The sequence below is a fragment of the Bolinopsis microptera genome, chromosome 9 (genome assembly GCF_026151205.1).
Source record: "Bolinopsis microptera isolate Bmic1 chromosome 9, MBARI_Bmic_1.0, whole genome shotgun sequence".
NCBI classification, from domain to species: domain Eukaryota; kingdom Metazoa; phylum Ctenophora; class Tentaculata; order Lobata; family Bolinopsidae; genus Bolinopsis; species Bolinopsis microptera.
The window spans coordinates 5,199,704-5,217,523 of NC_087080.1; the positions used below are offsets into that span (position 1 = coordinate 5,199,704).

Sequence of the window (17,820 nt, forward strand, 5' to 3'; positions counted from 1 at the left end):
CATCACAAACCCGTATTTCATGTTTACTCGAGCTGTTCAGCTGAAACTGCAGTATTTGAATATAGTTAACTGGAGTACGTGTTATTCGTATGTTTCTTGATTCGTTTCATTATCGTTTATAATTACTCAAGCTGGTTAAGAATATAATTAATAAGATTTCCTTCTATAGTATTCGACTTTCCAATTGACACCATTTCTAACTTACTACGGTACTTAGCAATATTTTCGCAATTGTTGCTAATACTCACAATAATCTATAATCATGTTTCTTGTTAAAACCTGGCGCAACTTAGCGAGTTTAGAAGGTTTGTAAAGTTATTAATTGTGCTCCCTAGGGTCTTTTATACTTCAACCAAAATTTGGGTGGATAATTTTTCATGTATCTTTAAACCTCAGCTACGCCCTTTTTAGACTATGGGAAAACTATCACGATATAATAGTTATTTAAATCTGAATATATTATTTGATGGGGGTTTCTAAATGACCTTCTAGTTCTATGATACAATCAGTATACCAGGGTAAAAATGAACTAATTTTTACTGAAGAAACAAAATACCTTAAAATGCTCCTGAAGATTGTAGGACCTTCTCGTTCAATAATTATACTTATAGATTTCAAATGGTCAAGTGGAGTGGAAGTCTAATCATTGTCTAATCCATCTCAACTGTTGCAATCTTCAAGAGTAGGAAGTTTTATCCTGATTTACAAACATTAAATCCTCCTTATTATTTCAGCGTGATTTGAGTATTTAATTATTTGACCTCCACGCAACCCGCTTCTTTGTGATATAATATCAGCTCCACAACATAGCAAATGTCTGTTTTTGATAGTTTTGAGATAAATGCATTTTACTGATTTAAAGATTCTATATCATGTGTATAAAACACTTCTAAAAAATGGTATATCTGTCTATATACCATTTTAAAAACTAGAATTGTACCAAAACTGGTATATCTCACGATATACCATTTTTTCTATACTATAAACAATAAAATAATTTAACTGAGAATGGTATATCTGAAGATATACCATTTGGGCTGGCTAAAGTCTATAAAATGTGTATAGATATACCAGTTTTATAGAAGATAAGTTTCTTGAAGGTGGTCTATCTGCAGATATACCATTTTGTTTTCATGATTGTTAAAAGCTAAAATGGTATATTGTAACATATACCAGTTTTGGAAAAATAAAATTTCACTTTTTTTCAAAAATTTCTTCAAAATTGTTCAAAAAAAGTTCCAAAGATGCACCTTTTCACCCTGAAGACTATGAGCTACCTGCGCAAAATTGGTATATGTTCAGATATACCAGTTTTGCATGTGGTCCCTCAAATACACATTTTAAGTACCTTCGCTGTGTCTTGACGGTCAGAACACGCTATAAGTAGCTACTCTATGCGTTAATAATTAACTTAATTATGTAACACAACTAGGTCAGATGATATTCTTAATTCCTGTTAGTCTAATTATTATATATGAGACAAGAGAAACGCCATCTTAGGACTCGAGGAGGATTAGGACTCGAGGAGGATTAGGACTATGTTTAATGTTCTGTGTAGAACTGAACATTGTTAAATTGTAGCAACGCTGCATCGGCGCCTATATAATTCAACCTCTGAAAAGAATCTCGACGTTTTTAAGGAAAACTTAAGGTGGTTAGTGCAAAAAATTAATTAATGTGCACCTAAAATTTGAAATAATTCGTATTTTATTTTTTGAAAAATGTATGCAACAGAAAAATTTGTGCTGTCGTACTTCTAAATAATATAGAAAAGTCGCCAGCTCTATTTTCTGCGTTAAGAAATTAACTAAACTAAACTTTTTAAAAGTAGCAAAAAACCTTAAAAAGGAGAAACGAATTTTTTCAAACGGTTTTGGTGTATGTCCCCTTAGTTGCCACTTGAATTTTATTTACTCTAATCTACTTTGTTTATGTTGTAGTTATACTTATTAAAGAGACCTTAGGGAGTACAGCTAACTCTCAAACCTTTTAAAAACTCGCTAAGTTGTGCCAGGTGTTCACCAGTTACTTTATTATCACTATTTATCACGTAAATAGATTTGTTAGATCATTAAGATAATTAACACCGCCACCTTTGATAGCAAATAGAAGAAAGTACAAAGCAAATGTTATGAGGTTGTCAAGTCTTTGTGTGCTGTTTCTTGCAGCAGTAACAGGACTGAGAGCCGACGGCGAAGAAGCTGTTGAGAAAGAATGGCCAGCTTGTGACTCTGCTGCCGCTGACAAAACAGCAGTCAACCCCCTTTGCGATCCATGCTCACCCAAAGTGTACGTGGAATACGCGGACGAGCGTAACACACAGGTTTACCAAAAACCTCCAGGCTCCAGACTTAACAACTACGCTGTGAAGGGCTGGACCAGGTTTATGAGTGGTTCAGGAAGGCTCCTGACCACCTGCCCCCTGATGTACAGTTGTGGAGGTATCTACCCTATCTGGCTGAACTCAGAGCACCCTGAAGAGGATGCAGGTATCACTGACGGAGAAGTGTGCTCACATTTCACTAACGGTAACTGTTGTACCTACAAAAGAGCTATCCGCATGAAGAACTGTGGCAGCTACATGGTCTATATGCTTACTTACAACTCTCCAGTAACCAGCTCTTATAACGGAGCTTACTGTGTGGCTCCCGCTGAACAGCCAGATGTGTGTAATGATAGTACATTTACCCTGAAAGAAGACACGTGGGCAAGAGGAGAGCTCCAAACTTCTACTTCTAATAGTCACGATCCCATCCAAACAGATAACACCGACAACTGGTTCTCCTTCGCCGCTGGTAAAGGAACCATGAAGAGGACCTGTCCAGGTATCCACCACTGTGGTTGGAGATACCCTATGTGGCTGGGAGGTGAGTACCCCACAGAAGAAGGTAAGATTTCTATGTTGATGGGGCACGCTGCCACTTCTGCATCTAACGTATGCTCCATTACCAACTCTCATCCAGTTTATATCGTCAAGTGTGGAGAAACATACTACCACAAGTATACCAGGATAATATCCTACTCTGGGTATTGTGTAGATGAAGACTTCTCCGACGTGTGTAAGAACGCTGTGGAGCTGTCTGAGGAATGGAGAGGAACAACTATTGATAAGACACGTGATCACTGTGACACACTTGGTCTGAGCGACTTTGAGAGCTGGTACCGTATGAACGTGTACGAGAAGAAGATGCCGGATCATTGTGTGGCTCCCAACAAATGTGGCGGAGACACAGGGTACTATGTCGGGGGAGAACTTGGTCATCCAGCTGCAGGCGAGGGAATTGTAGGAAGAACATTCTACTACTCTTCAGCTTCCAACTGCAAAGCCAGCGCTCTAAACGGACACATCCTCAACTGTGGTAACAAAGATGACGGAGACGATTACATCTACAAATGGGTCAAACCCTCTGGATGTGACCGTGTGTTCTGTGTAGAACAGGATCCATGCTCCAGCACTGTGTACAAAAAGTTGGACCAGGATGGCAGAGCTGGCAGAACCGCCAGTGCTGATAAAATCAGTGACAACACTCTGGAACACGGCTGGTACAGATTCCCCAGGGATGAAGGTATTATGGCTAAGTCACCTGTCCTACCTGGACACAGTGGTATCACCTACCCTGGATGGTATGATGGAGAGTATCCTCTGGAAGAAGACGATGAAAAGACCGGAAGAGCCTGTTTCTCTTACAACGGTAACCCATGTTACCAAGAGAGACCAGTGACTGTCAGGAACTGTAAGAACTTCTACGTGTACCATCTACAACAGACTGCTGCTAACTATGGATATAACTTTGAGCAGGACGTCTGCAAGCTGGAGACAATGAAGATGGATCAGGAGTGGAGACTTCAGTACAACCTGGATGCTATTACACAGACAGACAGCACACTGAAGGCTGGGTGGTACGAAGTAACAATTGGAGAGAAGCAGCTTGCTACAGAGAAGACTCTCTACAAACACGGAGGAAATGGCAAGTACCCTGGATGGATTGAGGGAGAGCACCCTGCTGAGACCGAAGGAATTGTTGAGAGGACAGTGTTTTTCACAACGACCGATACGAACAACAAGGGAGCAAGCACTAAAATTTACATCAGGAACTGTGGAACTAAATATATCTACTATATCCGACCATTCTCCAACAACTACTTCTACGCGATTGCAGATAATCTGTGCCAGAAGGGAAGCTACGAGGAGGTAGATCAGGACAACAGACTTTACTCTAACCCTTCAGAGCTGAACAACCCCTGGAATAACGACAACAGATTCTTCGTTACATACACATCATGGTATAGATTTATGAATGGTAATGGTAGACTTGCCGAGTACCCCAAGATAAAATCAAACTGGAGAGGAGGATTCCAGTATCCTTACCAGTTCGAGGATGGCTCTCACGCTAAAGTCCCTAATGCAGGAGATATAAGCGAGGAGCTGATCATGGAGCACTACAGAAGTCCTGGAACCGAACTAAGAGGAGCCAGTGATCGGTATATTGGCTGGACTTGGAAGATGACCATCAAGAACTGCGGTGCTTACTTCGTCTACAAAATCCCACCTCTGAGTGGGAGTTATACCAGATCCGGTGTCGTAGTTGATGACGATGACGATAGCGTATGTGAAGACGACAGATACACAGAGACTGACGACAAGATGAGACTTGTCTCCTCGGTCGCTACCGGAACTGGAACCTCTGACGCCTACCTGGCTGAGGGGTGGTACCGTCTAACAGCAGGACTTGGATACATGCCAACCTCAACATTCATCGGCACACAATGTTCCACCAAGTACCACGGACATCTCCAGTATTCTCATCCCACACAGGAAGAAGGTATTGTAGAGAATAACGTGAGATTTATGAGTACAAGTGTAAGTGTAGCTTCTAACAGGAGAACTTGGGTGAAGACCTGTGATGGGTTCTTCTTGTACCGTCTTAGAGAGTCTCCAAGTGCTGATTACAGATATTGCGAGGCAACACCCGGGTGTAAGAACGCCAGAGAACTTGAAAGCATGTGGAGAGTGAACAGCAGGAAACTGATGACAGGAAGATATGAGAGCAGTGTGTTCGGTAACGACGGCTGGGTCTACTTCACTCAGGGTCTCAAGAGGATTCCAGAGTCACCCCCTCCTAGATCTGTAGGAGGTTGCACTTATAACGGATACATAGACTCTCATCCTAAAGAGGGAGAGGGAGCCGTACCAAGGATTATGAGGTTCCCCGGTGTTGACAAGGAGCAACTTATCGAGGTAGAGAACTGTGGAGATAAATACGTCTACTTCCTGACCAAGAGCATCGCTAACGACTACTGTTACGTCGCGGACACGGACGTGTGCTCTGAGGATGTATACAGAGAGGTGGACGATGTCAGGAGACTGCATTACTCTCACAAATACGGAACTGGCTTCACTAGATTCGACCTTGACAACAAGTTCAACGGCTGGATAAGATACACAATAGGAAAAGGAAGGATGATGGAGGAACCTCCTGCAATTACTAACATGTGTACCACTGACTACCAGGGTTGGATAGACGGGGTACACCCCAAGGATAACGAAGGAGTTGTACAAAGAAAGGTATGTTGGAAGTATAACGGAAACGACTGCGCCTCTTTTAACGAGATCTCCATAAAGAACTGCGGAGAGTACTACGTGTACGGTATTGCAAAACCACCTCCAAACAACCAGTACGGTCATTGTGTTGAACAAGACAAGACTGCGGTATGTGAGGCTGCCACTAAGTTGAACAACCCCAAGAGAGGAATGTTGACTCCTACCACTGAATACATTCACGATCAACAGAAGATCGTGCAAGACGATTATTACAGATTCATGAGCGGTTTGGGTCGTCTCACTGCTTTCCAAGTCAAGGAAGAGAACTGTGGTGGAAAATACAAAGTTCTCATCAGTGACGTTTTGGAGAAGGATCAGGAGAACGGTGACGCTCTGCTTGCCCTGAGAACGCATACCACCGGATTCACTGGAACTACCTACAGGAACTTAGGACTCCAATGTGACGGATACTGGGTATACAGACTGTTCAACATTAACCAGAACCAGCTCGCCTACTGCGTTGAAGAGGATGTGTGTGAGTCGAGCGAGATCAAGTGGATCTACGCTACCAACTATCTGCAATGGCTCGGAGAAAAGACAGAGAACGAATGGCACGTCCTCAGCTCTGGGTGGTACGAAGTGAAGGTTGGTAACAAACGTCTTGCTTACTCTCCTTCAGACGTGTACGATTGTGGTTCCACCTATCCCGGTTACATCAACTCTCCTGAGCCCAAGATAGAGGACGGTATTGTACCAGGCAGAATCTGCTACAGAACCAGTGCCACTGCCGATCAGAGCTCCTGCCAAGTTATCTCAATGAAGAAGTGCGCCAACAAGGAACTGTATTACCTGAACAAGTCACCCAGTGCTAGCTACTCTATCTGTGTGGAGACTGATGTCTGTTCTATGGTTGAGGGTACTCCTCTAGATGAGACATGGAGACTCTCAGGCACACCTAAGTCAGCTGGTGGAAAGGACACACAGGCTATTGGCTGGTACAGGGTATCCATTGGAAACGAGAGACTGGCTCACACCAGAGAAGAGGCTAAATGTGGAGCAACCTATCAAGGCTGGATGACACTTGGTCGACACCCTGCCGCCTCAGAGGGCACAGTAAACACCAAAATATGCTATGACACCGGCAACGGCGCTGAGAGCAACTGCAAGAAGGCTCAGGTGGTCAACTGCGGTGGTCACTACTTGTACCATCTGGAACCAGCAACTACAAACTACGGAGTCTGTGTTGAGAGCGCTGACGACAGCATGTGCAAGAGCTATAAAGAACTAGGAGATGATTGGAGAAGTACCGAATATAGTGCTACTATCGATAAATCAGACCACACTCTCGAGATTGGCTGGTACAGATTCACAACAGGTCTGGGCAGGATGGCGTCTCATTGTCCTGACTACAAGCACGGTGGTGGTTACTATCCTTCATACGCGTACGATCTGGAGATGCCCGCTGTTGACGAACCAGTAAAAGAGTTCACGGTAATGTGGAGACACAGCAGTACCTGCACATGGACATCTCTCAAGAGTCACGTAAAGAACTGTGGAGATTACCCCGTCTACTGGCTGCCAAGGCAAGGTAACGGTCACACCACTTACAACGTTGAGGCAGACTCATGTGACGCTTCAGAATACGAGGTGATTGATGACGACAGAAGGTTGGCCTGGAAGCCAACAACAGATAACCAGGCTGACACCACCCTGAAACCTGGTTGGTACAGGTTCAACAACGGACTCAAGAAGATAAACGAAGAGTGTGTTCCCACACAATACGGCGGTACCGATTATCCTGGTTGGATGACTGGAGGACACCCGGATGTTGGGGAGACAGTATCAAGGATCGTATATTTCAGAACAGGCGCCAACTGCAAACATGTCGCCAAGAATATCAAGGTCAAAAACTGCGGAGCCTTCTACATCTACAAACTGGTCCCAACACAAGATGGCCGTGGGTACACCGTCGCAAGTGAGCCTTGTGACTCTGATCCCAGAGTATTCGATCAAGAAGACAGGAGCATATACGGTCGTAGCAGCTCTATGACTAACGACAACGGACTGGCTGAGGGATGGTACCAGTTTACTGTTGGTAACGGAGTGATGCCCAAGTCTCCACCCGCACCCAAGTCTTGTAGGACAGATTACCCAACATGGTTGGATGATCCTGATCCCACCCCAGGCGAGGGAGTCGTAAAGAGGACCCTCTGTGCGGTTAACGGTGCAAATCCTTGCAATTGGCAGAAGGAAATCAATGTGAGAAATTGCGGAAACGACAAAATGATGTACTACCTCACAGCTTCGCCTCCTTACTCCGCCTCAAGATACTGTGTAGATGATTCAATGGACAACGTCTGCAAGAACGCAAAACCACTGAATGATGAGTGGAGAGGATCGAGCCAGCCCGGAACCGGTAAAGCTGATAGGCTCATTCCTGAGGGTTGGTACAAGTTTGCTACTCACGGTAAGAGGATGGCTAACTACCCGGTAAGAAAGAACTTCTGTGGAGCTGATTACCCTATCTACATGAACGCAGATCACGCTGAGAAAGGCACCTGCGCGCAGAAACAACTTTACCAGGTGTACGCAGACAACAACTGGACCTGGAGAACTGGGTACATTATGGAGTGTCACTGTATGAACGATGATTACATTTACTACCACGTGCCCAACGTATCTCCCCTGACGTCCTACAACGGTGCCTACTGTGTCGAGGAGGATCCCTGTAACAAACACGAAAGGATGACTCAAGACACGAGAAGTCCTTGGTATAACACCAACATCGGCAACAACGACCACACCGGCGGTCCAAAATGGGTCAAGATTGAAACAGGACTAGGAGTGATGCCTAAATTTGTACCAGAGGAGATCAGCTGTGGAAACAGGTATGCTGGATGGTACAATGGTGAGATGCCTACTGAGGTCGGAAGCATGGTCAAAGGACAATACTGTTTCGTGACGAGTGCCTCTGCTAAGTGCTCCAGTCCTCGTGATGCCAGGGTAAAGAAGTGTCCTGGTGGATTCTACGTTTATCATCTCCTACCTACTGCTAACGGTAACTACGGATACTGCGCTGATTCTGATGTGTGCGATGTAGCGTCAGAAGAGTGGGGAAGGGAAGAAAACAGCAGGCTGCAATACACATCAACCTCTGGGTTCTACAGCTCCACACAGAAAGCAGATTCAGGTCTGGGTAACAAATGGGTCAAGATCACAACAGGTCTGGAGCGCATGCCAACTGAAGCTCCTGGTTACATGTCGTGTGGTACACGGTATCCTGGTTGGATGGAGGGAGAACACCCCATCCCAGCTGAGAGAGTGGTAGACAGGAAGATTTGCTTCGTAACCAGTACTGATAACAATTGTGGTGCTTCCAAGGATATCAAGGTGGTTTCTTGTATGAGAAACAACAAACAGTTCTACCTCTACAAATTATACACCATCGCCGGCGGTAGTTATCGATATTGTATTGACGAGTCTCCCGATGAGGTTTGTAAGATCCCAGACTCTGGTATCAGATACGTCACTGACGAGAGGCATGGAACTGGTCACTACTATGACAGCGGCTTCCCCGCTGACTACCAAGTGTACAAGATCCCCACCTGGATGGAGGTGACCATCCACAAGAAGAGATTTGTTCACCAGCCCCCTGTTCCGTACTTCTGTGGTGGTATCCAAGCTGGTTGGGTTGAGGATCCTGCTCCGGGACCCAATGAGGGAGTGATTGACACTAGAGCCTGCTACAGGGACCAGGGTTCTAATGATGTGTGTTACCAGCCCATGCCTATGAAGATGAAGAACTGTAACGGTAAAATGAGGTATCTGTACGCTCCAGCCGCTGCTGCTAGGAGGAACATGTGCGTAGAGGAAGATATCTGTGATGCTAAGAGCCACGAGACATTTGATGGAGAAACATGGAGAACAGCCTTCACAAAGACAGAGGGAACAACCTACAAGAGGGATTACCAGAAGATGGACACCTCTCCCTACAGAGGATGGTTCAGATTCACGGGAGTGGGACATAACAGGATCACGGAGGTACAGCAAGAGTACATGTCCTGTGGAACACAGTACCCAGGATGGTTGAATGGGGAACACCCCTCCACTGAGGAAGGTGTAGTTCGGAGGATTGTCTCCTTCACTACTGCTGCCTCTACGTACACCAGTACTACATCTGAGATATTCATAAGGAACTGTGGTAACTTCGTGGTTTACAACATGAACTTTAACTGGTGGAACACTAACTGGGGACTGTGTGTTGATACCGATGTGTGCAAGGCCAGCGTTGGAGAACTCGACCAAGATCACCGTCTCGTGAACGCTTGGGGCAAGATCGCCCAAACCGATGACCGCAGTTTACCTCGAGGATGGTACAAGTTCACAAACGGATTCGAGAAGATGCCTGAGAAATGCCCAATCGCTGAATCGTGTGGGTCTCTAAAGCCAGGTTACCTCTCTCAACCCCATCCTGATATCGGAGAAGGTATTGTTGAGAGGAAGGTATGTTTCGGAGATGCTGACCAGTGCTGCTCCAGCTCCAGAGATGTGCTAGTGAAGAACTGTGGTACTCACTTCGTCTACAGACTCTACCCTACTACTACCTACGAGAAATACTGTGTCGAGGAGAGCACAACTACCATGTGCAACGCTAACGCTTACGACGAGATTGATGATGACTGGAGAGGTGAAACTGTTGCATACGATAACGCCGATAGACATGACGATACCCAGCTCACCCCAGGAAACTGGATTCGATTTACAAACTACCTCGGTAGAATGCCTGAATACTCCATGTCTATATACAGCTGTGGACACTACTATCCTGGTTATCTCAGAGGAACTCATCCTACCAGAGCGGAAGGTGTTCGCAACTACAATATCTGTTGGTCCACGTCTATGACTAACGAAGGTCAGTCCTGTAAGTGGGCCCGAGTACGGAACTGTGGTAGCTACTACCTATACCAGATGGAGAAGCCTCCATCGTGGCAGTATGGTTTCTGTGTAGCCCAGGACAACTGTAAGGACACCAGAGAGCTGGCTGATAGGTGGAGACTGGTTGTTAACCCTTATATTAGTGGACAGAGCAAGGCTGCAGATCAGACTGTTAAGAAGGGTTGGTACAGGCTTGCTATTGGGCACGGTACTCTTCCCATGTTCGAGCCTGATACAGCTTACGGAGGTGCCGCCTACCCATCCTGGATGCTGGGTGAACTACCAGGACCTGATGATGGTGAGGTGGAGAGGACAGCTAGGTTTGCCGGAACTACACACCAAATCAAGATCAGAGTAAAGGACTGCGGAGAGCACTACTCATACTGGCTCCAACCTACTCCTAACGCTAACTACGTGTGGAGTATTGATACTGATGTGTGTCTGCACGCTAACCCTCTAGCAGAGGAGTGGAGGAACATGTTCTACGTGTCTGAGAATGAAGATGACCTACACACTGACTACCAGAAGGGTAAGGATTGGTACAGATTCACTACTGGATTCCAGATGATGGCTGAGTCACCTCCCGGTCCTCAGTACTCCTGCGGTACCAAGCACCCTGCTTACCTCAACCAGGCTCATCCTCACGAGGAAGACGGAGTTGTCCCCAGAGAGGTTTGTATCAAGGAAGATGACGAGGAGGGCGTATATCAGGCCTGTGCCCAGACGGAGAATATCAGGGTGAAGAACTGTGGTGATTACTACACTTACCAGCTCAACCCTTCTGTACAGGACATGGCATACTGTGTCTATAACCGAAAGACCTCCTGCGAACCTAAAGTAGTCCACGCTAAATACGGAGAACTGGCCGTCGTGAACTGCACTCTTAACTCTGAGAAAGATTTCGATTCCAGCGAGGTGGAGTGGACCAAGTTAAACTCGGTTACCCTGCCTGACGACAGTCTCAGTAACATCGAGCTGTCAGACGACAGAATGCTGCTGAACATCAAGAATATCGCTGATCAGAACGCGGGAGTGTACGCTCTGTACATCCCCAGCACTGCTACCAGTGAACTTGTGGAGGTTATCCTGTACAGTGCAGTTGAAGCTGCCCAGAAGTACTACACAGTAGAGGAGGGAGGAGACGTGACCATTGAAACTGAGATCAACGTTGTACCAACACCAGCAGCCGATAAGATCACGTGGGTTAAGGTACCGAACAAGGAACTGAGCGGAGACAAATACGTAGTGAGCGACGACAAGACATCACTCACCATCAAGGGAGTCACTGCCAAGGAAGCTGGAACCTACAGAGTATCAGTAGAGTTCGAGGTGGACGGTAAGAAGTTCAACAAACACTCAGACGTTATTGTTCAACTCGAAGAGGAGGAAGAAGAATCCCTTGTTATGTAAATTGAAATGGACATTTTTATAGAAATTCTTGACAATTTGACACATTTGGCAGGGATTTAACACTCATGCACTGTTTTTAAAATATTATATTTAGATACTATATACAATATGCAATGTACATATGCAATTGAACTTTCGAAAATTTTAAGACAAGCATTAACAGAAATGTATTTTTATTGTATTTAAATCAAAATTCACTCTTGCTCAAAAGCAATACAAAAAAGAAAGAAAAATGTCAGCGAAAACTGTAAAAATTCGGTCAATTTGATCGAAATTCAGCTACTTCAGCTAGTGAGTTATGTTTAATTTAAGGTTGAGACTTGATCTGAAGGAGTCATTTTAGGGCCTACGAAATAATTTCCCCCGGTATTTTGTCCAGCTGAACACCCTGCACCCTTTGAACATCCTCAATTTGCTTGAATCTCAAAAATGGCGAGCTGGAGGCAAGTCTCATAGGTTCTATTCCCAAGTATCAGAGCTAGCTACTTCAGCTAGTGAGTTATGTCCAGTTTATTAACTTTAAGGATAAGACTGGATCTGGAAGAGTCACACTCATTTTATATTAGGACCTACGAAATAACTTCCACCAGTATTTTGTCCAGCTGAACATTCTGCACTCTAGTTTGAAGTATAACCGTCCTAACAGTACCATTAGAGTTACACAGTCATATTAACCCTAGTCCCGTCCCAACCCTAATCCTGACCATAACCCCGAACTAGCTATCCATACCCCTAACCACAACCTTAACCCTAACCCGAGCCCTAAGCAATCGAATTCGTGTTTAACTAGCCTGTCACGTGACCAAAACAGTTTTTCCCATAACTCTCCAGGGAAGCATTTTTACCCTACGTCATGGGGGTGATTCGGAATCACTATCAGCGTCCAAAATGAAAATACACCGGATGATCAAATTACTCTCATACCCAGTCCCTCAGGGCATTTCCAAAAGAATTTTCTTAAAATTTGGGCGAGTGATTTACTCATTTAGTGGGACTGGGAGCGCTCATCGTAGGTCGAACGGCCCTTCGGCTTCTCCTATTCTGACATGATTTCCCGTTTATCAAAGCTTTCTCCAGTAATTTAACTTTCAATAATAATAATCATGTCTTCACAGTGAACTCATTGCTTGGTCATTCAACAAAAATTCAGTTAAACTTAAACTTAAAGCAGTGAAATTTATGATGCGGATAGCTGCAATTATCTGAAAATTTCCCACCGGTAGGACATTTTCATAATTTTCCTTATTTCATCAAAGTTTTCTCCGGATATTGATCAGCTTCCAGTACCACGGTCCACGATGGTGACTTGTGTCACTCACACTGACCTAATTGATTGATCACAGGTCAAAAATTGAGTCAAAACTATAAAATTTCGGTCAAAGAAACGGGAGAAAAGCTTCTAGTTCTATTTTTAAAATGAACTATCAAATTGTCAAATATAAACGACCTGGTTTAGTGGTTTCCCTGAACCATTTTGACGTAATTTTTGTTCAGCGACCAATGCTAATGGCACAAGTCACGATTGAGGTTCTGGGGATGATTTTTTTTAATGAGCTAGTTGGGAAACAAGAAACAGAGGACCAGCCGGCAGGCAGCGTTTCAGAGGTTGCAGAGGAAGATTGAAGATTTATCACCGGTCGATTTTCAGGTCAGGAAACGCTGATAAATTCCGTGTAATACTTGCTATCTGATATTTCACTGAAACATGCTTGTGCATTGTGAAATGCGAACGGACCCCTTTGGATAGAAATCGCCGGACAGAATAGTAACCAGAAAAGTACAAGATACCATTCTGGGGAAGGTTGGGTGTAATCGGGATGGACTGGGTTATAAAAACGCTCTAGTATTAGGCCGGGGTGGCGTTGACTGCACTCCGAGATCATGATCAGCTGGGTAAGATCCGCGTCAGTGGGACCCCCACTCTCCAGTTCTGTTATACCTCGCAATGTTATTTGGCAGGGTTTAACAGAACTGTGAGGCTGGCACCTAGAGAGCAGATGATTCAAAACTATTTTTTGGTTCCATTCAAGTAGTGTTGTTAATCTTGACAAAAAAGAGATGATTTGAGTACTCCAATTTCGCCAAGCCGGATAGATGCCAAAATGCCCGATTGAATAATTTTACATTTACCTTTGTGCTTTAACATTTGATAGATACAAGATACGGCAACTGGTCAGCTTAAACTGTGCCCTTCACCGAAATGCTAAATGCCACCTACTTTTAAAATCGTGAATGAAACAGCAGTGTGAACTGAAGGACATTGATACACAGTACACAGAAGCTTATGATGGATCGAATTAATTGGTCAATAAGTTCTTAGGACGGATCATTTGTTAAGTCAAATCACAAATCACAAATGTTTTCTCAATTTCGAACTAAAATAATTTTGAACGATCGATCGATCGCTAGATTCAAAATAAAGCCGCGCAACAGCAGATGAAAACTTTCGCTAGCTTATTCATTTCGCGCTTGCGGTATATTACACATTTAGAGTAATATTTGGTACCGAATGGCAATTTGTAAATATCACTAAGGCAAAAATCAGACTTATTTATTTGGTAACTTTATAGAAATATTGAAATCATAAATTTTCGGTATTATCTTTCAAATGAATAAAATATTAATTCGGTTAAGCAAATATTTTTGGCACGATGGAACAATTTAGATTAGTCCTCACTCGTCAACAAATTCAAAGACAACTTCATCCGACCCAAATCAATTTTGAAGGGGACGGACATAATGAAGTTCTGGAAGTTGGTGGAATTTATACGAGATTCAGAGTACGAGTCGAAATATTTCCATCTTTTACATTTTTAATGATCCTGCCTTATCAGATTGAACATTTTATAATTGTCCCACATTTCAAGGGATCGTTCACATATTAGGATTCGGAAATCTTACACTAGTTAAATGTCCACACAATTGCAGATACAAGTAGGAAGTAGAATTGAGCACATGGCTATGATTAGGATTGATAACAGATGGTCTGTAATCTTGCTTACTTTCTATGCGAACAATCCCTGCGTAATTTCATCTTTGTACTTACGTCTTAAAGTATAACAAAAGTAAGAAATATTTCACAGCAGAAATGAGGTTTTTTAAGTTGTTAAAGTATCGGAGCTTTTTTTTTAAAATCTTTCAATAAACAACCTCAAATTGAAAAGTATTAACGAATGGTTGCGAAACACTACCAAGCTTTCAAAAAGTCTGCATGCAAAAGTATTGTAAACTTCACAAAGTTTGACCGAATTCTCTTTTAGAAACATTGACGTTTTCATTCAAATTTAGAAATTATTGTAAAACGTTTCGTTTCGATGGAGTTGAAAAACAGCGGTTATAAACATGATGTTGAAATATTGTTTTAAAGAATTTAAAGAAATGTAACCTTTATTGAGGGGACACTGCTGTCGATAATATAGGAAAACATTTGATGACTTATATTCAATATCAACGATATAAATTCAAAACATGGCAATCTGTCAATTCATTTGAGCGGAGTATGTACAAAAAACAGCGAATAAAATGTAATGTAAAGAAAGCTGTGCCTCTGCCAATATTAATTAATCAACGCAGTAACAAATTAATTTCCCCAATAACAATTTCACAAGGTCCCATTCACACAGAAGTTCCGTTTCCAACCCTCATCCTGTCCTGGAATGTATGCATCCTGGTCTGTAACCGTCTCAAGTGGTCCCGCAGAAGTTCGTTTTCTTTCAGCGCGTTTTCCAGCCGCTTTTCGTTGGCTTCTTTTCGGCTTTTTTCCACTTTAATATGCGAACTTACCTGTAAAAGTTGTATAAAAGCTGGATGTGATGAAATAGCAATATATAGCCAACTTTTCTTAGCTCAGAAAAACGAGGAAAATATGCGGTGTTGATTTTTACCTGCGTCAACCGCTCTTCTAGCTTTTTCTGAAAGAATTTTCCATACTGTGGTAAGTCTTCGGGTCCAACCAAGTCCAAATTACTCTGAAAGAAGAAGCGTCAACGACAAATGAAGAACGTATAACTTGAAGTGATAGAAATAAGTCATCGAGGGTTTCGATACAATTACTAATTGAATATGGCTGATTTTTTATTTACTCGGGACAGGAATAATAATGGGCGCTCATGCCCTAAATTTTAAAAACTCCACTATTTACAATTACCTCGTCCCAGTTAGCAGAGAGCTTAGTGTTGGGAAAGTAATCGTAGAGGACGCTGTTTTGCAAGGAATTCAAACTATTTGCCCCTCTGAGTTCAGCACCGCAACACCTGCATACCTGCGACGTGGTTCAGATTAGACACGAGAAAAATTTTCAAACATTTACAAAATAAGCGTAATTAAGGGACATCTAGTGTGACTAATGCAGGGTCACAAAACTTCTTTACACGTGTGAACACAATGCGCGGAGAATAAACACAGATTCACTAACAAATAACGACCAGCAAACAAAAGAGAAAACAATAGATAAAAGAGATGTTACCTGGTCTACACTGCGATCGTCATCGGTTATAACCTCGCTGTTGTTATCACTGTTGTTATCTTCTGTATCACTCACTATCATGTTATCGTAACACGACCTGAAACACAAGTGGGGTTAGTTTCACTTTCACTTTCGGTTAAGTTTTAATAAAAAAACGGCCAGGTAGCGTAGTTGGTTGATCATCGGATTTGTAATCGTAAGATTGCGAGTTCGAATCCCACTGCCTGCCTAGTCGTGGGGTGAGCGTCGTTGACGCTCTGCTAAGGATCCCGAGTGGTCTATGTAGCCCCACGGTTCACTCAGCCGAATGCTCGAAAAATCGGGTGTGAGGGTTAAATGAGGAGCTGTGCTTGATCAACACAGCGAAGCCTCGGGCGAAGAAAGTGTGGCATAGTGCCTTAACCGTTGCTGGCCTTAGGAACGATCCTTCGGCTTCTTGTAAAGCTCTTCCTTGAAAGTGCTGGTTTACATTGTAATGCAGGTAATGCCGAAGTAAAATAACAAAGGTGGTCGACTCATTCGATGGCCTTGTTGCGTCGCAACGAATCCTCATAAGATAAGATAAGATAAGATAAGCTCAGATTTATAAAATGGTCAAATATTCCAGTTTTATCCCTTTTAGCTTGATTCTTTAAAATTTAACAAATAACAGCATAGAATCACGTCTTCAATAGTCTGTAATAATGTTATAAACAAGTTTCCGCTTAGTATTACTTCGCAATAAAAACATTTTACCTTCTTGATTCGTAATTATCGAAGTTGTCGTAGTAACTCCTGCTGCTGCATCCACGTTCGCTCATGACACAATCAGAGGTCTACTTAAACATCACGGTACATTACTGGGTAAAGGTTATTTTATGAACGGGGAAACTTCAAACAAAATGTACAGCATGAATGAAATAATTTAATTTGTACCGTGGTCGGCTGTGGTTATCAAGACTTAGATTTGAAATTACACTTTTTGTTTCAAATTTGGCGTTTAAATAATCTATTATTACGATAGAACGCTATGTCATATTTACTGCGAGTTAAACTTAATAATCAGTCCCCTGAGCGGATTAAAACTTTCATTTCATCATATAATACCCAATCAACGATTACAGTTCGATAACCTTTTATAAAAAATATCATCTTAGATATTATTGAAATGTGGTGCTCCATCGTTTACCTCCTTCAGTTCACTAACTTCACCTTAAAAGGCATCATGTAGCCTCCAGGCTCGACAAACCCCGACAAACCCCGACAAACCCCGACATATCCTTCAACAAACCCCGACAGACCCCGACAAACCCTGACAAACCCCAACAGACCCCGACAAACCCCGACAAACCCTGACATATCCCGACAAACCCTGACAAACCCCGACAAACCCCGACAAACCCTGACAAACCCCGACATATCCCGACAAACCCTGACAAACCCTGACATATCCCGACAAACCCTGACAAACCCCGACAGACCCCGACAA

General features: G+C 43.2%; 3 protein-coding genes across 3 annotated transcripts in view; 2 read left to right on the plus strand and 1 right to left on the minus strand.

Annotated features, from left to right (window-relative positions):
* LOC134821310 (dynein regulatory complex subunit 4-like) overlaps nucleotides 1–17,820 on the plus strand; it is a 52,272-nt gene that overhangs the window by 3,779 nt on the left and 30,673 nt on the right. The window lies entirely within an intron of this gene.
* LOC134821318 (uncharacterized) lies at nucleotides 2,107–12,053 on the plus strand. Its single transcript, XM_063832047.1, has one exon. It carries the CDS (start codon nucleotides 2,132–2,134, stop codon nucleotides 11,885–11,887), a length of 9,756 nt encoding a protein of 3,251 aa, XP_063688117.1. The 5' UTR covers nucleotides 2,107–2,131; the 3' UTR covers nucleotides 11,888–12,053.
* Nucleotides 14,437–17,223, minus strand: LOC134821312 (uncharacterized). Its single transcript, XM_063832039.1, has 5 exons — nucleotides 17,088–17,223; nucleotides 16,353–16,449; nucleotides 16,035–16,148; nucleotides 15,772–15,855; nucleotides 14,437–15,670 (listed from the first exon to the last, which is right to left on the minus strand). The coding sequence occupies exons 1-5, from the start codon at nucleotides 17,150–17,152 to the stop codon at nucleotides 15,503–15,505; spliced, it is 528 nt and encodes a 175-aa protein (XP_063688109.1). The 5' UTR covers nucleotides 17,153–17,223; the 3' UTR covers nucleotides 14,437–15,502.